This window comes from Oenanthe melanoleuca, chromosome 28 (assembly GCF_029582105.1).
Source record: "Oenanthe melanoleuca isolate GR-GAL-2019-014 chromosome 28, OMel1.0, whole genome shotgun sequence".
In the NCBI taxonomy this organism is placed as follows: Eukaryota; Metazoa; Chordata; class Aves; order Passeriformes; family Muscicapidae; genus Oenanthe; species Oenanthe melanoleuca.
In genome coordinates this window covers 2,833,282-2,852,943 of record NC_079361.1, presented here as the reverse complement: position 1 = coordinate 2,852,943, position 19,662 = coordinate 2,833,282, and the positions used below count along the sequence as shown (strand labels likewise).

The following is a 19,662-nucleotide window of genomic DNA, read 5'->3' as shown; positions in this document are numbered from 1 at the left end:
GCACATTGCAAGGCTGTCCCGTCGAGTTTTAGTAAGGAATTAGGCCAATGATGGAAATGAACAGTGCAGCCACGATCTCATTCCTTGGTTCTGGTCTTGGCACCTTGTGCCTCCTGCAAAAGGGAGAAGCAGCAGCTTTTTGCCTCCTTCTTGCCTGTGTGAAGAGAGACCATGGGAAGGTCCTGGCCTGTCTGTAGCAGATGCTTGGTGAGTTGAAGGTGTAGGGGCAGTATCAGGGCACGTGCTCAGCTTCGACCAGCTGGTTTCCTTTGAAGTGGAAGGGGCTGAGGCTCTGCTGCAGCCACACAGGTGCCTGGAGCTGCTGCACAGACTGTGCAGATGGGGATGGATGTGTCTGGATGTGTTCTGGGCCCGAGGAGGAGCCCTGAGGATTGGCAGGAAGAGGGATGGATCTGGGCATGGGTGGTGCAGAGAGAGGCAGTGGCTCTCTGCCAGGCTCAGACTGAACTGAGTACCACAGCAGGCAAAGCTCTCTGTGTCTGGGTGCTCTTACCAGCACTTGGATCTGTTCAGCCCCACAAACTCCACCCATCAAGGTGTTGCCCCATTTGACACAGCCTGCTCCAACCCAAAGAGGGCCCTGGCACGTTACTTCATTCATGTCACACCTTCACAACCACAGCAAAGCCGAGAATAACCAGACCCTTACGAAGAAATGATGATAGCTCAGGAGAGATGTCAATACTCTCAGTCACAACAGGAAACTTTATTAAACAACAGGAAGCCCATGCTCATGGGTGGACTTACAAAACACCTCACCCTCCTCTCCCCTTGCTCTTTCAGGGCTGCAGAGCTGGCACACAGGACTCTGACTCTCACCTCCACGCTGAGCAGGGCTGCTGGGCTCAGTCTCACAGCTGCTCCAGCCCTCAGACAGAGGATCTGCTCTGCCCTGAGCCCTGCTGACTCCTTCCTCCACTGAGCATCCCTTGACTGCTGCCCAGGCTCAGAAGATGGATGCTCCAGTGCTGAGCTGGCTGGTGAATCGCTCCCTCCTCCTTCCCCTGGACTCTGCTCCACATCCCGAGCTCAGACTCGACCTGTGGGGCACAAAAGCCTCCTGCCTGCAGCTGGCTGCCACGAGGAACGTGAACGTCATCCTGCAGCACTACAACTTCTCAGGCAAGCTCACCAACCGGCACTCCGGGGACGAGGGCATGGGGCTGGTCCGCAGCGCCTTTGCCATCATCAGCTGCATCATCATCCTGGAGAACCTGCTGGTGCTGCTGGCCGTGCTGCGCTGCCTGCGGGGCCGGCGCTGGGTCTACTCCTGCATCGCCAGCATCACCCTCAGCGACCTGCTGGCGGGCGTCGCCTACCTCTGCAACCTCTGCCTCTCGGGCAGCACCACCTTCCAGCTCTCCCCGCAGCTCTGGTTCCTCAGGGAGGGCATCCTCTTCATCGCCCTGGCCGCCTCCACCTTCAGCCTGCTGGTGACGGCCGTGGAGCGCTACAGTGCCATGGTGAGGCCGATCGCGGAGAGCGAGGCCAGCAAGACGCTGCGGCTGCGCGGCCTCATCGTCGGCTGCTGGCTGCTGGCGCTCGTCATCGGGCTGCTGCCGCTGCTGGGCTGGAACTGCCTCTGCGACTTCCAGGCCTGCTCCGTGCTCCTGCCGCTCTACTCCAAGAACTACATCCTCTTCTCCGTGGTCATGTTCAGCATCATCCTCCTGGGCATCGTGGGCCTCTACATCTCCATCTTCCACCTGGTGCAGGCCAGCTCCCGGCAGAGCAGCTCCCGGCACGGCCGCCGGCGCTCGCTGCGCCTGCTGAAGACGGTGCTGATGATCCTGGGAGCCTTCATCCTCTGCTGGAGCCCCCTCTTTGTCCTGCTGCTCTTGGATGTTTTCTGCCAGACCGGGGCCTGCACCCACCTGCACAGCCTGGACTGGACCCTGGCTCTGGCCTTGCTCAACTCGGGCGTCAATCCCGTCATTTATTCCCTGCGCAGCGTGGAGGTTCGCCGCGCCGTGGGCAGCCTGCTGTGCTGCTGCTGTGTCAGGGCCGGGCTCTGCAAGCCTGGCAGCTGCCTGGTCATCTCAGACATCAACTCTGGCTCCTCCACCGAGAGCTCCCTGCGCTACCGCGACAGCTTCCGCGGCTCCGTGGCCTGGAACGCCCGGCCCAGGGCGCCCCTGTCCAGCAACTCCAGCATGATGAGCAATCTGCCCAGCCTGTGAGGGGCCACGGGGGAGCAGGAGGTGCCAGACAGCCCCCAGGACCTCACAGTGCTGGTCCTGCCCTGGCAGGACTCAGGCTGAGCAGAACTGGGGCATTTCCAGCCCCGTCAGACTGGGTGTGGGTGCAGCACAGGGACAGGAGTTGCTCCTAGGCTGGGAGCGAAAGATACAGGCACATTTTAGGATTGATGCTCTGCTGGGACAGCTGTGCTGCTCAGGGTCTGTGTGTGTGCTTTGAATGTGCACAGGTGCTGTACTTGCCCACCTGAGGGTGTTTTGCCCCAGGTCTCAGTGGCAAACAGGGTGCATTTCCCCAGCTAGGTGGCCTTCCCAAGCCTTTGGAATCCTTTTGGACCTTCTGTGACGGGTACAGCTGCTGGGAAGGAATGCAAGCTTGATGTCCTGCCCAGCCTGAAGATGGCAGAGGGCTGCAGCCACAGCCCAGACCCTCCCTGGGGGGCAGAGGCTGGGCACTGAGCCAGGACAAATGCTGTGACAGTGCTCAGAGCTGCAGTGACAGGAGGTGCCCAGAGAGACTGGGGAGCCTGGGGCCATCCTGGGCCTGAGGACATGGCCAGCTTGTGCCTCAGATCCCTGCTCTTCTCTTCTCTCATGTAGGGAAAAATCAGAGCAGTAGCCAAATGCCTCTGCTCACCACACCAGAAAGCCACCAAAGCACTGGGGACTCATGCAAAACCTGCTGGCCCAGCCCCTCTGCAGGAGCTGAGCATGCAGCCCATTTGTTTTGCAATAAATCAAGGTGATCAGAAAGCCTTGGGTTGATTTGCTTTGATTTTTTTCCATCTGGAGGCCAGGTACTGACTGGGAGATGTTTTTCTAGTCTGGGGACAGATGGAGCTGCCCTCCTGTTCTCGGAACAGGGGGATCACCTGGACAGGGTGATCACAGGGTCTCGGGACAGGGGCTGCAGGAGCCTTCTGTCTGGTCCTGTTCATCCCATCCTGTCCTGTCCTGTCTCGTCCCATCCCATCCCATGCCATCCCATGCCATCCCATGCCAATTATCCCATCCCATCCCATGCCAATATCCCATCCCATCCCATCCCATGCCAATATCCCATGCCATGCCATGCCATGCCATGCCATGCCATGCCATGCCATGCCATGCCATGCCATGCCATGCCATGCCATGCCAATATCCCATCCCATGCCAATATCCCATGCCATGCCATGCCATGCCATGCCATGCCATGCCATGCCATGCCATGCCATCCCATCCCATCCCATCCGCTGGGGGGCGCTCGGGAGCGCCAGGCCGGGGGGAGAGCGCCCCCTGCAGGTCAAGGCGGGGCGGTACCGAGGCCTGCACGGGCTGCCGCGACTACAATTCCCAGCGCCCCTCGCGGCGGCGTGCGAACTACAGCTCCCGGCAGGCTGCGCGGGGCGCGCCGTGCGTGCCGAGCAGGCCGCAGTGCGGGCCGGGGCCGCGGCGATGCTGGAGGAGGCGAGCGAGGTGCTGGAGTCGGTGCTCAAGGCCTCGTGCCTCCCGCTCAGCGTCCTGCTCTTCGTGCCCGCCGTGCTCCTGCTCCTGGGGCCGCCGCCCGCCGCTGAGGCGGCGCACGAGTTCACCGTCTACCGCATGCAGCAGTACGAGCTGGGCGGGCAGACCTATGGTGAGGAACTGCGCGGCCCGGCCGGGCTCGGGCACCTCCCTCAGGGGTGCTGGGGCCGTGGGGTGGGAGCCCGAGCCCGGGGGGAGCCCAGGGCAGGCCCGTGGAGGGTAGCCCGGCCCTCGGGGGGCTCGGGGGGCGGCAGCAGCCGGCCCGGGGCCAGGCCAGGCGCAGGGAGGCGCAGCAGGGCCCGTCTGGCTGAGTCTCACTGCCCGGGCTCAGCACCAGCAGGAGAGGGCTGGGAGCTGCGTCGTGGTGACCTAGAGGCAGCCAAGGACCCCTGTCTGTGGTTTGAGGGTCCAGCTGCACCCCTCCTGCATTCTGGTAAACTCGGTTGTGAGCTCGTTTTCGTCCTTTTGCCTTTGACTCTTTTATTGACAGGTTGATTCCTCTTCGCTCTTCATCCTCAGCTCTGTGTGTTGCTCCAGTGTCTCCATTTCAGAGTCTGTCCTTCCCCTGTGTTACATCTGACCTTTAGTTCCTCTGTTCTCTTACTTGCAGCCTGCTGATTGTGCAACACCTTTCTTTGGGTCAGAGACACGCCCTGTTCTGAGAGTCCTTGAGGTGCTGCAAGCCTCAGCCTCTCCCTTGTGTGCCTACAAACCCAGAATCAAGGGTTGTTTCTGGGTCTTCTGTAGAGATTTTATTCCAGGTCAGGGCACTTGCTCTGTCTGTGAGTGACTCTTGCTATAGAGTTAACAATGAACAGCCTCATGTTTAATTTGTGCTGTCCATGAGACACCATCTCTCATTCTTTCAGATCTTAATAAGTTCAGATATATAAGTTATGAAATGCAGCTGTGCTTGTGTACTCTTTAAACACTTCATGCTTCTGGTGGCTTCTAAATAAATGAATTTATTTCTGGGTTCTTCCATCACAGTTTCTCAGAAAGTGTCCATATCTTGAGGGTTCTCTTGCTGAGAGCCTCAGTAGCTCCCAGGCAGGCCCTGCATGGGGTAGAACTCTCTTTGCTCAGGTGCTGGGAGCAGTTTGTTGATAGCCTTAGCAGGGATGTGGTTCAGCTGGCTTTGACTTTGCTTGCCTGAGTGTCCACTCTACACCAGTGCTCACAATTTTGTGATCTCTTGAAAAGCCAGGTGTTACTTTTTTAAAGATGTTTCTAATTAACTTTTTTATGCTGTTTCTTTTCCTGGACTTTTAGCTCGGTGGGCTCTGTTTCCTTTGTCCCTTCCTGCTCCCTTTGGGTAGCTGCTCTTCCTTGTGTGTGCTGAGTTGTCCTTCAGGATAAAATCAGTTTCAGAGCAGTTCAGTTTGGGTTGGAAGGGACTCACCAGAATCACCAGCTCTCAGGGGAAATGACCCACAGAGGGATCAAACCCATAACCTTGGCATTATTAGCCCCATTCTCTGACCAACTGAGCTCATTTGTTGTTCCAGATTCTCGTATTCTTTTCCAAAAATACCAAGTAACAGGTATTTATTCTCTATGTAGAGAAACTACAGAAAATCAACCTGTCAGAAAAATACTGTTGTGTCTGCTCTGCTTAGATGTTAGATGTTAATGTTTATTTATTTAGTGTCAGAGGTTTGTGGGGAGAATTTCCATTGTGCCTGGGCTCTGTTTCTGAGTGTGTGGCCCTCACTGTTACTGTGCAGGGGAAATGTAGATTTTTCTTGTTTAGTCTTTCTGTTACCTTTGATGAGACCAAACTAATGTTGGAGTTCAGCTAAGCCAGATTTAAATCTAGTCCTTAGCAATGCTTCTGTTTGACAGAGGCTGGAGCACCTCGTCTGTCCCTGGGTGGGGACCCAGAATGATGAGATCTCCAGTGGAGGTGAAGAAGAAACTGAATTATAAATTTTAGAATGGATTTGACCCTCTCTATTTGCACCAGATGTCCTTTTGGCCCTTGCTTGGGGAATGCAGGAGGTCCTGGCAGGCCTGCAGCCTGCTGTGCTCCCAGGGGATTGCATTTCCACTGGGGGATTTGATCTGCTGACACTGAGGGTAGGAGAGAGCGAGCCCTGAGGAACAGCCTGCACCTCCGGAACTCTGCCAGCTCCAGAACCTTTCTTGGGGCTGAATGAGAGCAGCTTTGGGGGTGCCGTGGGGCAGCCTGGTGTCCTTTCATCAGGTGGTTCTGCACAGCTTGATCCTGCAGCTGGGGGAGGCTCTGGACAGCCCAGGCTGTCTCCAGGTGTGTTGCTGGGTGCAGGTGAGCAGACAGGTGAGCCTGTGTGTTGTGTTGAGGAGGAAGACTGCAAGGTGAGGCTGTGTGGTGTGGAATGAGGGGGTCTGGCAGGACGTGGCTGCGCAGGAAAACCCACAGACCTCTGCTCCTTCTCGGACGAGGCAAACTCAGCTCTCTGCAGCCTCTGGCCCCTCTGCAGCCCATCAGAGCATCCCCAGCAGTGTTCTGAGCAGGAGGCAGGCTGGAGCAGAGGGAATGGGGAGCAGTGCCTCAGCAGCCCCCTCTCTTTCCCCGCTGGCAGGCACCAGGAGCGCGGTGCTGAACACGGAGGCGCGCACCGTGGAAGCGGACGTGCTGAGCCGCCGCTGCGTCATGATGAGGCTGGTGGACTTCTCCTACGAGCAGTACCAGAAGGCTCTGCGCCAGTCAGCCGGGGCTGTGGTCATCATCCTGCCACCATCCATCTCCTCTGTCCCCCAGGATGTCGTGCGGGTAAGCAAAAAAAAGTTTTCTTTCTCTTCCCGTGGGAGAAAAGCTTGGTTGCTGCAGGGCTGGAATGCACAACAAATCGTAATCTAATTTTAAAACTTCTCTCTCTCTCTGCTTTGGTTGTTAATTTTTTCTCGACGCCTCTCGTGTGTAGCAGATGCTAAGTTTGTGTCTCACTTAAATCCTCAGCAATTCATGGAGATAGAGCCAGAAATGCTTGCTATGGAAACCATTGTGCCAGTCTACTTTGCAGTGGAAGATGAGGAGCTGCTGTCTATCTATGAGCAAACACGGGCTGCTTCTGCATCACAGGGCTCTGCCTCAGCTGCAGAAGGTGAGTTCTGACAAGGAGGGAAAAGTTTTGGGGAAGACAGGCCTGTTCCCACCTCTGGGAGGAGTCTGCTGTGTCATCTGCACCATGAACCAGCCTTCTGTCACCTTTGTGTTTATTCTTTGTCAAAGTGTTTAGAGATTCAGTGGAAGAAAAGCACAGTATAAGAAGGCATTACTTGACTATATTTGGACATACAGTTGCAGGAGGTTCTCAGCTTCACACTGTTGCAAGAAAGGTAGAAATCAAAACTAGGTTAAAAACAACATTGAAAGTGTTAAGTGAAGAGGGTGTGTTGGTAGAAACTGAAACTTTTTGTCTGACCACAAGTCAGTTTGATGCTTCTATGTAAAGAATATGACTGTCTTTTTCAGCTGCTGCTTATGACTGATTTTAGTACTGATGGGAAAGAGTTTTTGACCAGCCCAAAATACTGGGATTTTGGGACAGAGTGAAAAAGCACAGTCACCAAGATTATGTGTTGTTGCATGAACACCAGTGACAAGTGTGAGGGTTTAAATGGTTTAAAGCTGGTCTCTCCAAAGCTCAGTTAGCAGGGACAAGGAAGGGGTGAAACTTTCCCAGGTGTACATTGTGGCGTTTTTTGGTGTTTTTGTTCCAGTTCTGCTGCACACAGCAACTGCCAATGGCTTCCAGATGGTGACCAGTGGGGCTCAAAGCAAAGCTATCAATGACTGGCTCATCCCCAGTGTGGAGGTGAGTTGTGTATGAATTCAAACTGGCAACGTTGATGAGCTGACTTCTTTTATTGGGACTTTATCAGAAATTTGATCTGACAGGGCAGGTCAGGGGATCTCAGGCAGGTATCTGGAGCCATCACAACTGAGGCCATGGCAGACTCAGCAGGAATGTGGAAGTCAGGCTGTCCTTGTACAGGCACACAAGAGGTGATGGGGAGTGACATTGCTGTCTTTGCTCTGCAGGGAAGGCTGACAGGGCTGGGTGGAGAAGACTTGCCCACTGTTGTGATAGTTGCCCACTATGATTCCTTTGGAGTGGCTCCAGTGAGTATTCTTTCTTCCTGCAGCTCTGTTCCTGTCCTTTTTCCCTCTGCCCATGTGTCTTTTCTTGGCCTTAAGGCAGTTACAAGTGCAGCACAGTGGTGTGCTGTCTTGGAGCTGTTCTGGTACCTGAGAGTCAGTGTAGGTTTGTCACCTTGTGTCTGTCCCACCTCATCCTGCAGTGGCTGTCCCATGGGGCTGACTCCAATGGCAGTGGAATCTCAGTGCTGCTGGAACTGGCCAGGCTGTTTTCTCGGCTCTACACCTACAGAAGGACCCATGCTGGGTGAGGAACTGCTCTGTTTATGGGTTAAATTTATGTAGCTGACAAGTGGAGAGAATAATGTGGGAAGCAGATTCCATCCTCAAGCACTGGGAGCTCCCCAGTTTTCATCTGTCCTGCCATTCCCTGAGTATGTGGCAGGAATGTCTGTGGAGTATGTGGCATGTGGGAAGGGTTTGCTAATGGACAGTTTGCCTTGGATGTCAGGTGCAAGTGGTTGTGATTTCACCACAGCTCCAAGGCTGAGTGCAGGAATTCTTGGAGTGCAGCATGCTGACCCTTTTCTGGCTTCTTTGATGGGCAGGTACAACTTGCTGTTCTTTGCATCTGGAGGTGGCAAGTTTAATTATCAAGGAACTAAGCGGTGGCTGGAGGACAATTTGGACCACACTGGTGAGTAAGGGGCTAGTTGTGTTAAATGTCTATAATTAATTGTCATGTCTCCTGTGAGAATCTCTTTGTGTGACCCTTGATTTTTTTGGGGGGTGGAAATCCCAGCACGCGACATAGCAGTAAAGGTTTGGATTTTTCTGTTCCAGATTCCAGCCTGCTGCAGGACAATGTAGCATTTGTTCTCTGCCTTGACACTCTGGGCAGAGGCAATAGCCTTCATCTTCATGTCTCAAAGCCTCCCAAGGAGGGCACCTTGCAGCATGCATTTCTGAGAGAACTGGAGACGGTAAGGAAAAGCATTTTAGTTTCATGGGAACTGGGGACTTACTATACAGCTCTCTTGAGAGGAAGGAAGATGTGAAGAAAGGCTGTGCTATTGAAATAATTCATGTATTGTTTAGGGTCTCTTGATTTGAAGTGCAGACAAATCCTCATTCACAGTCCTGAGTGAAGCAGACTAGGTCTCTTCAGCTCTTTTTGACCTGAAAATCCAGCTTTAATAATGTCAATAACTGCAGCTTACATTCTGGAACACACAGAAGAGGGTGTAGGCAGACAGGGCACTGCAGGGTGGCACTTGAATGGCTTGTCCTTGTCCTCAGGTCGTTGCCAGCCAGTTCCCAGAGGTGAAGTTTTCCATGGTGCACAAGAAGATCAACCTGGCTGAGGACATGCTGGCGTGGGAGCACGAGCGCTTCGCCATCCGGCGCTTGCCGGCGTTCACCATCTCACACCTGGAGAGCCACCGGGACAGCCTGCGCAGCAGCATCATGGACAGGAGGTGAGGCTGGGCTTTAGGGACAGCCTGGGCAGCAGCATCATGGACAGGAGGTGAGGCTGGGCTTTAGGGACAGCCTGGGCAGCAGCATCATGGACAGGAGGTGAGGCTGGGCTTTAGGGACAGCCTGCACAGCAGCATCATGGACAGGAGGTGAGGGACGGGTCTGTGGAGGGGAGGGTGGGGTTTAATCCAGCCAGAAACACACACTGGCCTTACAGCTGCTTGTGTTGTTCTGATGGTCAGGGCAAACATTGGGAATTGGGCTCTGGATTCATGCTTGTGCCTGATGCAGTGGAAGAGGTGTTTCTAGAAGAAGTTGATGCCATTGTCAAGTCCATAATCTCCTGTTTTGCTTTAGGGCACGAATAGACACTAAAGCACTGACCAGGAATACCCAAATCATTGCTGAGGCTTTGACAAGGGTCATCTACAATCTAACAGAAAAGGTAAGAGGTGCCCATGGTGCAGTGCTGGCCAGACTTGTCCTGCCCAGCCAAGCTCAAGCTTAGTTCTTTTTCTCATTTTCCCTTGCAGGGAGCACCTGCAGATATGCAGATCTTCACAGATCAGATGGTAAGCACAGTGCATTATTTTTGGAACCTATGGAACCTACAGTCTGGGAGAGAGCTCTGGTGTGTGGTTGACTCCATTTCTCTGGTGGTATTTTTCTGCAGCAAATCCAGCAGGAGCAACTGGAGTCAGTGATGGACTGGCTGAGCAGCCAGCCCAGGGCTGCCCAGCTGATTGATAAGGACAGCACCTTCCTCAACACCTTGGAATATTGTATGGGACGCTACCTGAAGGATGTGAAGCAGCACCACGTGAAGGCAGACAAACGGTAAGAAAAGCATGAAAGAACCAGCCAGGACATGCACACTGGCCTCCCCCTGGACACAATTTTGTCTCTGAGCTGCAGCTTTCCTGGTTTCTTGACATGTAGCTTTGCTCTTTTCTGCTCTCCTGTCAGTTTTAGTTCATGCTTGGTGTTCTCCCAGAGAAAGCTGCTCATGATTCCTCACAGCACAGGAACAAAGCCCAGCAGCTCCCTCTGTCTGATGAGCTTGTTTTTAAACTTGTGGTTCCACTGTTCCCACTCTGAGAGCAAGAGAAGACTAAGTTTTGGTTCATTACAAAAGGGCAGTTTCTATCCTGTTAAACCTGCTTGGGCTGAGGCTGTTTTAGTGAACAGAGGGAAGAATCTTTCATGTTCAGCCTCTTTGGAGGCAGCTGAACAGCAGCATGAGTTCTGAATTGTGCCCTTGGGCATCTGATTGTAGGAAAAGAAAGTCTTGATGACTGAACTCAGTTCATAACCAGTGTGGGAGGTGGTCATGCTTACCTGTCTTTGGCTGGGTGAACTCCTTGGGAACAGCTCTGGGCTGTCCTGACTGCAGGGTCAGGAAGTGCAGTAGAATCTGAAAAATTTCTCCTTTGCACAGGGACCCTGAGTTTGTTTTCTATGACCAGCTGAAGCAGGTGATGAATGCATACAGGTATGGAATTCCTTTGGGCATGTTGGGTTCTTATCTCACCCCCTGGCAGGAACTGCTGGAGCAATTTCATGTGCACTTTTCCTTATTCCAGGGTCAAGCCAGCAATCTTTGACCTGCTCCTGGCTGTCTGTATTGCAGCCTACCTTGGTGTTGCCTATGTTGCAGTGCAGGTAAGAGACACAGATGTTTTATTTTGTTCTAAAACAAGTTAGATACAGAATTCACACAGTGCCAGCACTAAAGCTGGAACAGAAATGCCACTTGGCTCTGCTGAAGACAGTCTCTTGGCATTCTAAAGAAAACCTGTTTTTTAGAGCTATTTCTTGTAGTCAAGGACATGCATAACTCACTTGCTAACCTATTTTGGCTCCAAACTGAAACTTTACAAAAAACTTTAGTTACTTTGGTAATTTAAAGGTTTGTAGCTTGTACTATTAGGAAATATCTGAGCTTGGGATGCAGCTTAGAAATGCATCTTCAGAGTTTTGCTTTCTTTTTTTCAATGAAGCTGTAAATACATCCTGTGTCCATACCTCTGGAAATGTGATATTCCATGCCTTGGCCAGCCAAATTAAATGTAATGTTTTTGTGTCAGTGTTAACCAAGACAGTGTCAGCAAGGCTTTGTTCCTGCCTGGGTTCATGAAGGACATGAATGAAGGGGAAGCTTTTTAGGTCACTCAATTTTGATCACTTTGTGTTATTTGTGTCTAGTATTACTTTAGGGAAACCACAAGCATTTTAAAACACAGTGTCAGAATATAAACAAGAGGGAAAATATAATTTGATTTCTGTTAGCAATCTTTATTACTTTTGTTATTTGAATTTTAAATTATTTGAAGCCTGGGTCTTGTTACATCTGTCAAATATCAAATCAAAATACAATCAACCCCAGTAAAATCAAAAGAGGAATTAAGTGAATTTCTAAGTCACTGAGGAAATAGTGAAAGAGCAGGTCCAGTTAAAGAATTGTTCTGTGTTTGCCTGGTTCATTTTTACCTTGCTGAAGCTGCTGGCAGCAGTGTTTCTATAGATACCAGGAACCTGCATGTGTTAAATCTGAAGCTTTCTCCTTGCCTTCAGAAGGAATAGAACTGCATCCGAAAAAAAATAAAATTAAAGAATCTTTAACACATCTTCACAATGAGGTGATGCAGACCTGCTTCTGTAAGCCATCATTTTCTGTATAACTTGGCTTCCTTGTCACAATTCCTCCTCATCCATCAAGTCCCACTCCATTTTCAGGATGAGTGGTTGATGCAAACAAGGCACTGCATTTGCACACTGCTATTGTTCTAAGCCTTCTGCTGAGCTTTCTGTGTGTTTAGAATCGTCATGGTTACTTTTTCTCTTCTGTTTCCAGCACTTTGGTCTCCTTTACAAGATGATACAGAGATTGTCCCTTAAAACCAAGCAGCAGTGAAGCACCAAGTCCCCCCACCCAGCAGCACTGAGCCATCGGTGAGCCCAATGGGAACCTTCTGCCTTCCACTGAACCCTGCTGTTCTCTTCCTTTGTCTCCTCTTTGCTACTGTGTGGAGGGGAGGAAGGCATAAAGAAAATGAAATTTTAACTCTTGTGCACCGTTGAAGTGCTTTTCTTCACCTTCTTCCCCTGACTTGCACCATGTCTGGTTTTCTTTTGCATTTGGTGAGGGACAGGCTGAGAGACTTCAGCAATTCCTGCAGTCTGATTCTGAGCAGCCTCTCTGAGTGTAATACAAAGTCCAACACCTTCATGGACACTGTCACACAGCCAGCCTGGAAACTGAAACTACAGCCTGATGTGGTGTCCCTGCCCAGCAAACCAGGACTTGGAGCAGTTATTTAAAAGAAAAAAACCAAAAGTGCACATGCCAATTAAAGAGAATGCAATTAGCATGTTTCCTTATGGCACCTCTTCCTTGAGTTCACTGCCTGGCTTTAGGGAGTTGTGCTGAGCAAGCAGTGTCTGCAGCAAGAACCTTCTTGCATTTTGTTCAATCTCACCCCCTTTTAGGAGCTGCACTGAGTGATCTTGGCTGTTATTACCAGGATGAGGAAAGATTTAGGATGGGTTTGGGGCATGAGGGCCCTTGCCAGGGACAGGTTCTCTCCTGTCTCTCTTGGAGGATGCATTTTGCTGTGTACTTGATTTCTCTGGAGGTTTTTGGTCCTTGAACAGTTCACAGCTGCCACCACTGTGCTAAACTCTTGCTTGATTTTTGAGGGGTGTTCCAAGATCATGTGCTGCAAGATCATGTTCTGTGCTGTTCCATGTACTTACACAAGCTGGTTCTGTTGAGAGCAAGAGCAGCTCAGACCTGGAAAATACGTTGAGATACTGCAAGCCCTAGGCTAGTTGTAGTTCTAGAAGATAACCCTGAGCACTGTCCTGCCACCCAGCAAGTTTTGAGTCCTTTTCTGTAATCTCTTCCATTTACATGAGGTTCTCTTCACAAGCCACAGTGACTTTTTTTTTTTTAATTTAAGCTACAATTTGTAATTAAAGCAGCATACTTTACACAGGCTGAAAAGCTATTTTGAATTGAGGTGAATACACCTCAAGGTATGTAAGGGAAATTCCAGCTGTGCATTCCTGTTTGCACACATCTGCTGTGCACCTGCTGTTATGGCCAGTCACTGTCCTTTGGATGGACACCAAAGCACTGATTTCCATCCTCCTTTGCTTATTTTACTGTAATCTTTTTGGGAGTACCCTAATCTCATGATGTGTCCTTTCTGCTACTTTAAATATGTAGCAACTTGTTCTTTAAAGGGCCTTGTCTTTTCCAGGAAAGCCTGCTGGTGTCAGTGGCTCACCATGGTGTCAGCATGGTGCCAAGCACTCCAGAACTATCAGCCACCCAGAGAAATTTGCTTTTCCTCATCTTCTGAGTGCTCATTTGAAATGTTTCTCTCTGCATGCATGAAGTGCTCATGGCACTACTCTGCCAAATGAATTTATAATGACTTCAGAAGTTGCTGGAGTGGCTGGAAGGCAAGTCTTGATTGTTTTCCACTGGTTTTTATGCTCTGCCCATAGAGACTGCATCTGCTGTGCCCTGGGAAGCTGCATGCCCTGGGCTGGGTAGGTTTGGAACATGCATGGTGCAGTGGCTCTCTGAAGAGCTCTGTAGGCTCTGAATATCTGGGAGTAGTTTGAGTCCTCCAGCTGCAGCATCCATTTCTGGTGTTTTAACATTTAAGGAGGTGGTGTTCCCTCCAGTCCAGTAGATTATTTCACCAGTCTTAAAGATTAACTCAGTTACTTTGCTGAGAAAAATAGAAAAATAATATTAGCAATGCTAATATTATTTAATTATTATTATTATAATGCTGCAGCTTGAGTTGATGTGTAAAATTTGCCAGTAGTGGGCAAGAGCAAACAGAACAGATCTGGAGCTTGTTCCTTGCTGTGGAAACTCAGCCTTCAGTGTTCCAGATGAGAATCTCAAAAGTTCAGAATCAAAAACTTCCACCCAGTCTGTTTGCAGGGGCTATAGCACAAAGAAAACACCTCAGCTCTGTGTGGTCTCAGCAATGAACTGTTAACACTCCTGATGCAGTGCCAGAAGCCAGTGGAAACAACCTAAAAAAAGATGGATAAGATTATTGAGGAGAATTCATAAACCTGAGAGGCAGTTGGGATGGTACATTGCTCTCTCCCACACAAGGTTAATTTGTCCTGTAATCCTTTTGTATCTCTCTTCCTGGCTGCCATAAAAAGTAGTTTTTACAACAGATAAAAGGTTTTGCTTTTGATCAAAGTGCACGTGCACTGAAACATACATGCTCAAATCTGAGAGGGTCAAATCCCAAGTTCCTCAGAGCTGGAGCAGAGTGCCCATCCTGGGACTGAATTTAAATCCCAACTTCCTCAGAGCTGGAGCAGAGTGCCCATCCTGGGACTGAATTTAAATCCCAACTTCCTCAGAGCTGGAGCAGAGTGCCCATCCTGGGACTGAATTTAGTTCCCACATTGTTATTTCCTTGGGTAGTCAGCAGAGAAGCTTGCAAAGAGCCCCTGGAGCTGATCTGCACTGCAGCATAACTGATCAGTTCAGTCACCACCACAACAGGTGTTGTGATTAAAGTTCTCCACAGCATTGCAGAAGAGCTCTGTGTAGTTGATTCTTGTTGCCCTTATTTTTACCTATCCTCTTTTTTTGAGGAGTTTGCCTGGCCTGTAGGGAAGAGCATGGAAAGCATTATATCCACATATACACAGGTGGCTAGCAGTTGATAGTCCTAGCCAGAAAACCATTTTCTTTGCTGTTTGTCTGACTTCACCTGTTGTCCTGGTGCTGTCAGAGTCTGCAGCTCACAAAAAACTGGTTTTCCAGCAGAGTTTAACTGAAGCTGTTAATTCCTTCTGTCCACTTCCATCTGCATGGGCACTATTGGGAACTGTATGGGAGTAATTTGAATTATGAACTCTACTCCTCTACTCAGTGCAGAGAAAGTCCTGAAGCCAGAATGGAATTAGGTCTCCTATTATCTATGGCTGAAAGTCACCACAATCTATTTAGACATTCAAAACCACAGCTATACCCAAAATTGCTGTGGGGTTTGGTTTTGAGGGTGTTTTGTTTGTTTTAAATCTCATGCTCTTACATTGTTCATGGCCCAAGCCCAAATCCCAGGCTGCTCCTGCACCCCATATTTAAGCTGGGTTTTACATTTCATTTGGTCTTGACTCACCAATCTGAAATGCTGGGGCTGCTCCTGGGTGTCTCAGAAATTTTGGCCTCTGGGTACTTGAGTGTGGACTCCTGCTTGCTCACTTTGATCTGTTTAGTTTCCATCTGTAGTTACTGCATAGCAACTTCAAGGTTATAATCTGGAATATTTGCAGCTCAGGAAAAAGATTTGATTTGTCTAGCAATGTTAAATCAATTATTTATCTCTTGTGTGCCCTGAAGAACAAATGTATATTGAGGTGAATATTTAAAAGCTAATAGAAAATTCAATGCAGTTGATTTACAGATTTTAGGAGTATAAATGTAATAATATTTAAGTATTTTAACTTTTTTTTTTAATTTGTTTGTCCCTTTTTTCCTTGGAAAATAAACCAAGTGAATAGGTTTGATGAATAGATTTGTCAGAGAACTCTTTGCTCAAAAAAAAGGAATGTCCTTGCATTATTTAGAGGAATAGACACCTCTACAATATGGGAGAAAATCTGTGTATTTAAAAGCTTCATCCTGTTTAGTCAAAAGTAAAATAGTATGGCAGAAAACATTTACACACTCCAAGCATGATTTCAGCACCTTGAGGTGAGCAAATTCCTGTTTATTCAAAAGGTTTGTGCTCATGTGAAGCAATTAAAGTTTCTATGCAAAACAGCTTTGGTACTGTGAAAACCTGGTGACCTCAGCAGCCAGCACTGCGTGCTCATGGAGATTGTTGTGCCTCTGTCCTTACCCAATGCCTATCTGAACACTAAACTATTTATTCCAATTATAAGCATTGCAAGAGATCTGTTCCCTGAGCATGAGTTTGTCCCAGCCGTGGTCAGAGCTGTGGAGCGGCGCAGTGACCTGAGCGCAGAGCAGAGCTCGTCCTGGTTCTGAGTGTCCTGTCCCGGGAGTTTCCTTCTTCAGAGAACTGAGATTCTCCTTCCAGAGCCAGCGCCCTGTGGGGCTGGGCGGTGACACGGAGAGGTGACATGGGGCGGTGGCATGGGGAGGTGACACGGGGCTGTGTGGTGTCCCCACCGAACCACGGGGCAGTGACATGGAGAGGTGACACGCAGCTGTGCAGTGTCCCCACGGTGACACGGAGCACTGGCCCGCGGCAGTGACATGGAAAGGTGACACGGGGCTGTGTGGTGTCCCCGTGGTGACATGGAGAGGTGACAGAGGGCAGTGACATGGAAAGGTGACATGGAAAGGTGACACGGGGCTGTGCGGTGTCCCGGCGGTGACACGGGGCAGTGACATGGAGCGGTAACACGGAGCGACGACACGGAGAGGTGACATAGAGCAGTGACACGGGGCTGTGCGGTGTCCCGGCGGTGACACGGAGCGGTGACATGGAAAGGTGACACGGGGCTGTGCGGTGTCCCGGCGGTGACACGGAGCGGTGACATGGAAAGGTGACACGGGGCTGTGCGGTGTCCCGGCGGTGACATGGAGCGGTGACACGGGGCAGTGACATGGAAAGGTGACACGGGGCTGTGCGGTGTCCCGGCGGTGACACGGGGCAGCCCCACCCGCTGCCCGCAGGTCCCGGGAGCCTCTCCCGGGTTCAGCCCCGGCTGTGGAGCCGGCTCGGCCCTCGCACCCCCGCCCAGGCACGGGCAGCAGCTGTGCCTCCATCCCCGCCCCGTCCCTTCCGGGCTCCGCTCCCTTCTCCGCTCCCCTGCCGGCAGCGGGGACACTTTCCTGTCCGTCCTGGCTGTGCTGGGGATGTCGAGGTGCCAGGAGGATGCTGAGGTCCTGGCTCCTCGAACCAGGCTGTTCAAAGTGGTGATGTGTCTTCCTAGAAAAGAAAGAAACGTCTTTTAAGTCAGAGAAAAGGTTGAAAACAAAGGCCAACCCTTGGAAGGTGACAGAAGAACCGCTGGGACAAGGCAGTGAAGAGGAGGAGTATTCCAGCGATGGAGAGCAAAGAGCTGCTCTAGAAATGTATCATCATTGTTCTCTCTACACAGGTCTCCCCTCTGAGTGTAACAGAGCATTTTTGGAGCTGGGGTGCTCCCTGTCCCATCACAGCCTTTGGTACATGCAGCAAAACCCTTCAGGCTGAGGGGCAGCTTGTGGCAGGGCTGGGTTTAACAGGCGCTGTCGTGTCAGTGTCACAAAATCACAGAATTAACTAGGCTGGAAACGACCTTCAAGATCACCGAGTCCAACCTATAATTGTGTCAGTGCCCTGCTCTGAGGGGAAGGTCCTTGTGGAGATCAGGGAGTTCTTTGCTGACAGGAGGGTGGTGTGAAAGCAGAGGGGAAGAAGGTCCAGCTGCCTTCCCTGGATGGAGACTGGGGCTGTGGCAGCCACCCCACCCCAGCTTAGCCTGGCTCTCGGTGCAGGGAGACCTCTGCATCCACACTGAGGGACTGGGAGCTGGGAAAACCTCACTGGAGGGCTCTGCTTTCTCAGCCTGGGTGGCAGAAGCTGAAGAGAAGCACAAAGGAGCCTCCAGTGGGGCCTGGGGCTTGGCAGGACAGCTCAGCACTGCAGGAAGCTGCTGTGCAGGGATGTTTGACCACCACTCCTTTCTCTGGCTTTGGCAGGGGCAGAGCTGCATGGTGGAGGAGGGGAGGCTGAAAACACCAGCTCTGATGTTTCCTCATCTCCCCCTGCTAGCTGACAAACTTGTGTTTTTGTAGTGGTCACACCTCTGTCAAAAAGTGACATTTTGTGAGTTTGTCCCTAATCTGTAATGGTGGAGCTGTGCTTGGCAGGGAGAACATCCCAGGGGTAAATCATCTCTCCTTCCCTGCAGATGGGGACAGAAAGGTTCAGAACCTTCTGAATCTTTACCAAGGTGCTCCAATGCTGCTGTTAGATGCTCACTTATTCTTTTGGCATCTTTGTCTGATGATGTGATATCCTGGCACTTTATAACCTGAGTGTCCATCAGAGCAGCACTACCTGAGCCTGTGGTGCAGGCAAGGGCAGGTGGAGAAGGACAGACACTTTCTCTGGAGCTTTGCAGCTGATGAGCCACACTTACCTTAGGCCTTTTGCTTTGGGATTTTCACAGTGATTTGCCAACTTGCCTGGAATTTCACAGGCCCTGGATTCTTTTCACCAGTCCTGTGGGTTGTGCCTAGCAAAAATATAGTCAGTGTGGGGTTTCTTGAGGAACCCTTTGGTCCTTGCTATAGATTTTTGTGTGAGGGCAGATTAATTTGTTTTAGCTTCAGAAAATCAATTAAGACCTCTGAGATATCAAGTCCAACCTATTGCATGACAAAGCATTGTTTTCATTCCAGAAATTAATTTATTTCAGAGAATTTACAGGTATAAATTACTTTCTTACAGGGAACTGTGTATTTTATAATGGAAATGGGAAGCAAATCCCTCAAGCTTTTCTCTGCCATTGGGTGGAGAGAGGGAAAGGAGCATTGTGGACTCCTTCCAGGTGGGAAAAAGCAGACCCACAATGTAAGACAGAAGATCTGTTCAGTTAAAATAGAGATCATGAAGAAATGTTTTTTATTTAAATGTTGTCTCTGCTGCTTTTCTAGAGAGTTCTTGACCCCTGATAAAGCTTGGCCCCCAGTTCTTGGATGTGATTCTTACCAAACCAAAAGGAACAAGCTCACAGTACCTGACTGGAAACCCCTGCAGTGATTTTGCTACAGTGTCTGTTTTATAAGGGAGAGGGGCAGAACATGAGGACTTTATCTCTGCCAAATCTAAAAAGAAACCAATTCTTCTTTATTGTTTAAGCCACACTAGTGGTTTCTTGTTAGCAACAGTTTTTTTGGGTTTTTTTTTTTTTTTTTTTAACAGATCAAGAGCTGGCATTATTTCCTTTGGGCAGTTCAATGGATGGTGTCTTAACTGTGAGGAGTTAACTTCTCCTGGAATTTCTTCCCAGCTCATGTGAGTGGGAATTTTTATTAGAGAATAGCTCATAAGGGACTGTGGGACTTGTGAAAGGGAATTTGAGTTTTTATTCTCAGATGGTGCTTCTGTGGTAGCACTGAGTAGTTCTTGCTAGGGATGCTGAAGTGCTGTGCTGACTTCTATTTGTCTGACCATCTTTGACTCAGATGGTTTGTACTCCTCATGCTGGCATCCTCTGTGTTTGCTCCACGTGCCATTCTGGTTTTTTTGAGTGAAGGTATTATTCTATTTTAGCAACTGGTTTGTCTGTAGAGGTTGAATAGGTGCAGGTGTTAAAAGGATTATTGAAAGGAGAGGCAGACAAACAACTCTTAGTTCCAGG

At 50.1% G+C, this 19,662-nt stretch overlaps 2 protein-coding genes across 4 annotated transcripts; both read left to right on the top strand.

Annotated features, from left to right (window-relative positions):
- The first annotated feature begins 710 nt into the window (after window positions 1–710).
- S1PR4 (sphingosine-1-phosphate receptor 4) lies at window positions 711–2,964 on the top strand. Its single transcript, XM_056512711.1, has one exon. The coding sequence runs from the start codon at window positions 975–977 to the stop codon at window positions 2,199–2,201; it is 1,227 nt and encodes a 408-aa protein (XP_056368686.1). The 5' UTR covers window positions 711–974; the 3' UTR covers window positions 2,202–2,964.
- Window positions 2,965–3,583: 619 nt separating this feature from the next.
- Window positions 3,584–18,977, top strand: NCLN (nicalin). 3 transcript variants are annotated; one of them, XM_056512616.1, is made up of 16 exons: window positions 3,584–3,834; window positions 6,287–6,477; window positions 6,664–6,808; window positions 7,428–7,522; window positions 7,750–7,830; window positions 8,010–8,113; window positions 8,415–8,503; window positions 8,650–8,789; window positions 9,106–9,284; window positions 9,643–9,730; window positions 9,819–9,857; window positions 9,959–10,122; window positions 10,724–10,777; window positions 10,869–10,947; window positions 12,140–12,237; window positions 12,438–14,918. In XM_056512616.1, exons 1-15 carry the CDS (start codon window positions 3,654–3,656, stop codon window positions 12,197–12,199), a joined length of 1,689 nt encoding a protein of 562 aa, XP_056368591.1. In that variant the 5' UTR covers window positions 3,584–3,653; the 3' UTR covers window positions 12,200–12,237; window positions 12,438–14,918. The 3 variants fall into 3 exon arrangements, with proteins under 3 accessions (XP_056368591.1, XP_056368593.1, XP_056368590.1); XM_056512618.1 differs by lacking the exon at window positions 12,438–14,918 and adding an exon at window positions 18,750–18,977 and having other exon boundaries at window positions 3,610–3,834; XM_056512615.1 differs by having other exon boundaries at window positions 3,610–3,834; window positions 13,551–14,918.
- Window positions 18,978–19,662: the final 685 nt, after the last annotated feature.

Excerpts from the sequence above, each read along its gene's own strand:
- NCLN (XM_056512618.1), top strand. The coding sequence starts at position 3,654 with ATGCTGGAGGAGGCGAGCGAGGTGCTGGAGTCGGTGCTCAAGGCCTCG. Across the intron at positions 3,835-6,286 it reads GCTGGGCGGGCAGACCTATG|GCACCAGGAGCGCGGTGCTG; the intron begins GTGAGGAACTGC and ends CCCCGCTGGCAG. Across the intron at positions 7,523-7,749 it reads GGCTCATCCCCAGTGTGGAG|GGAAGGCTGACAGGGCTGGG; the intron begins GTGAGTTGTGTA and ends TTTGCTCTGCAG.
- S1PR4 (XM_056512711.1), top strand. The coding sequence starts at position 975 with ATGGATGCTCCAGTGCTGAGCTGGCTGGTGAATCGCTCCCTCCTCCTT.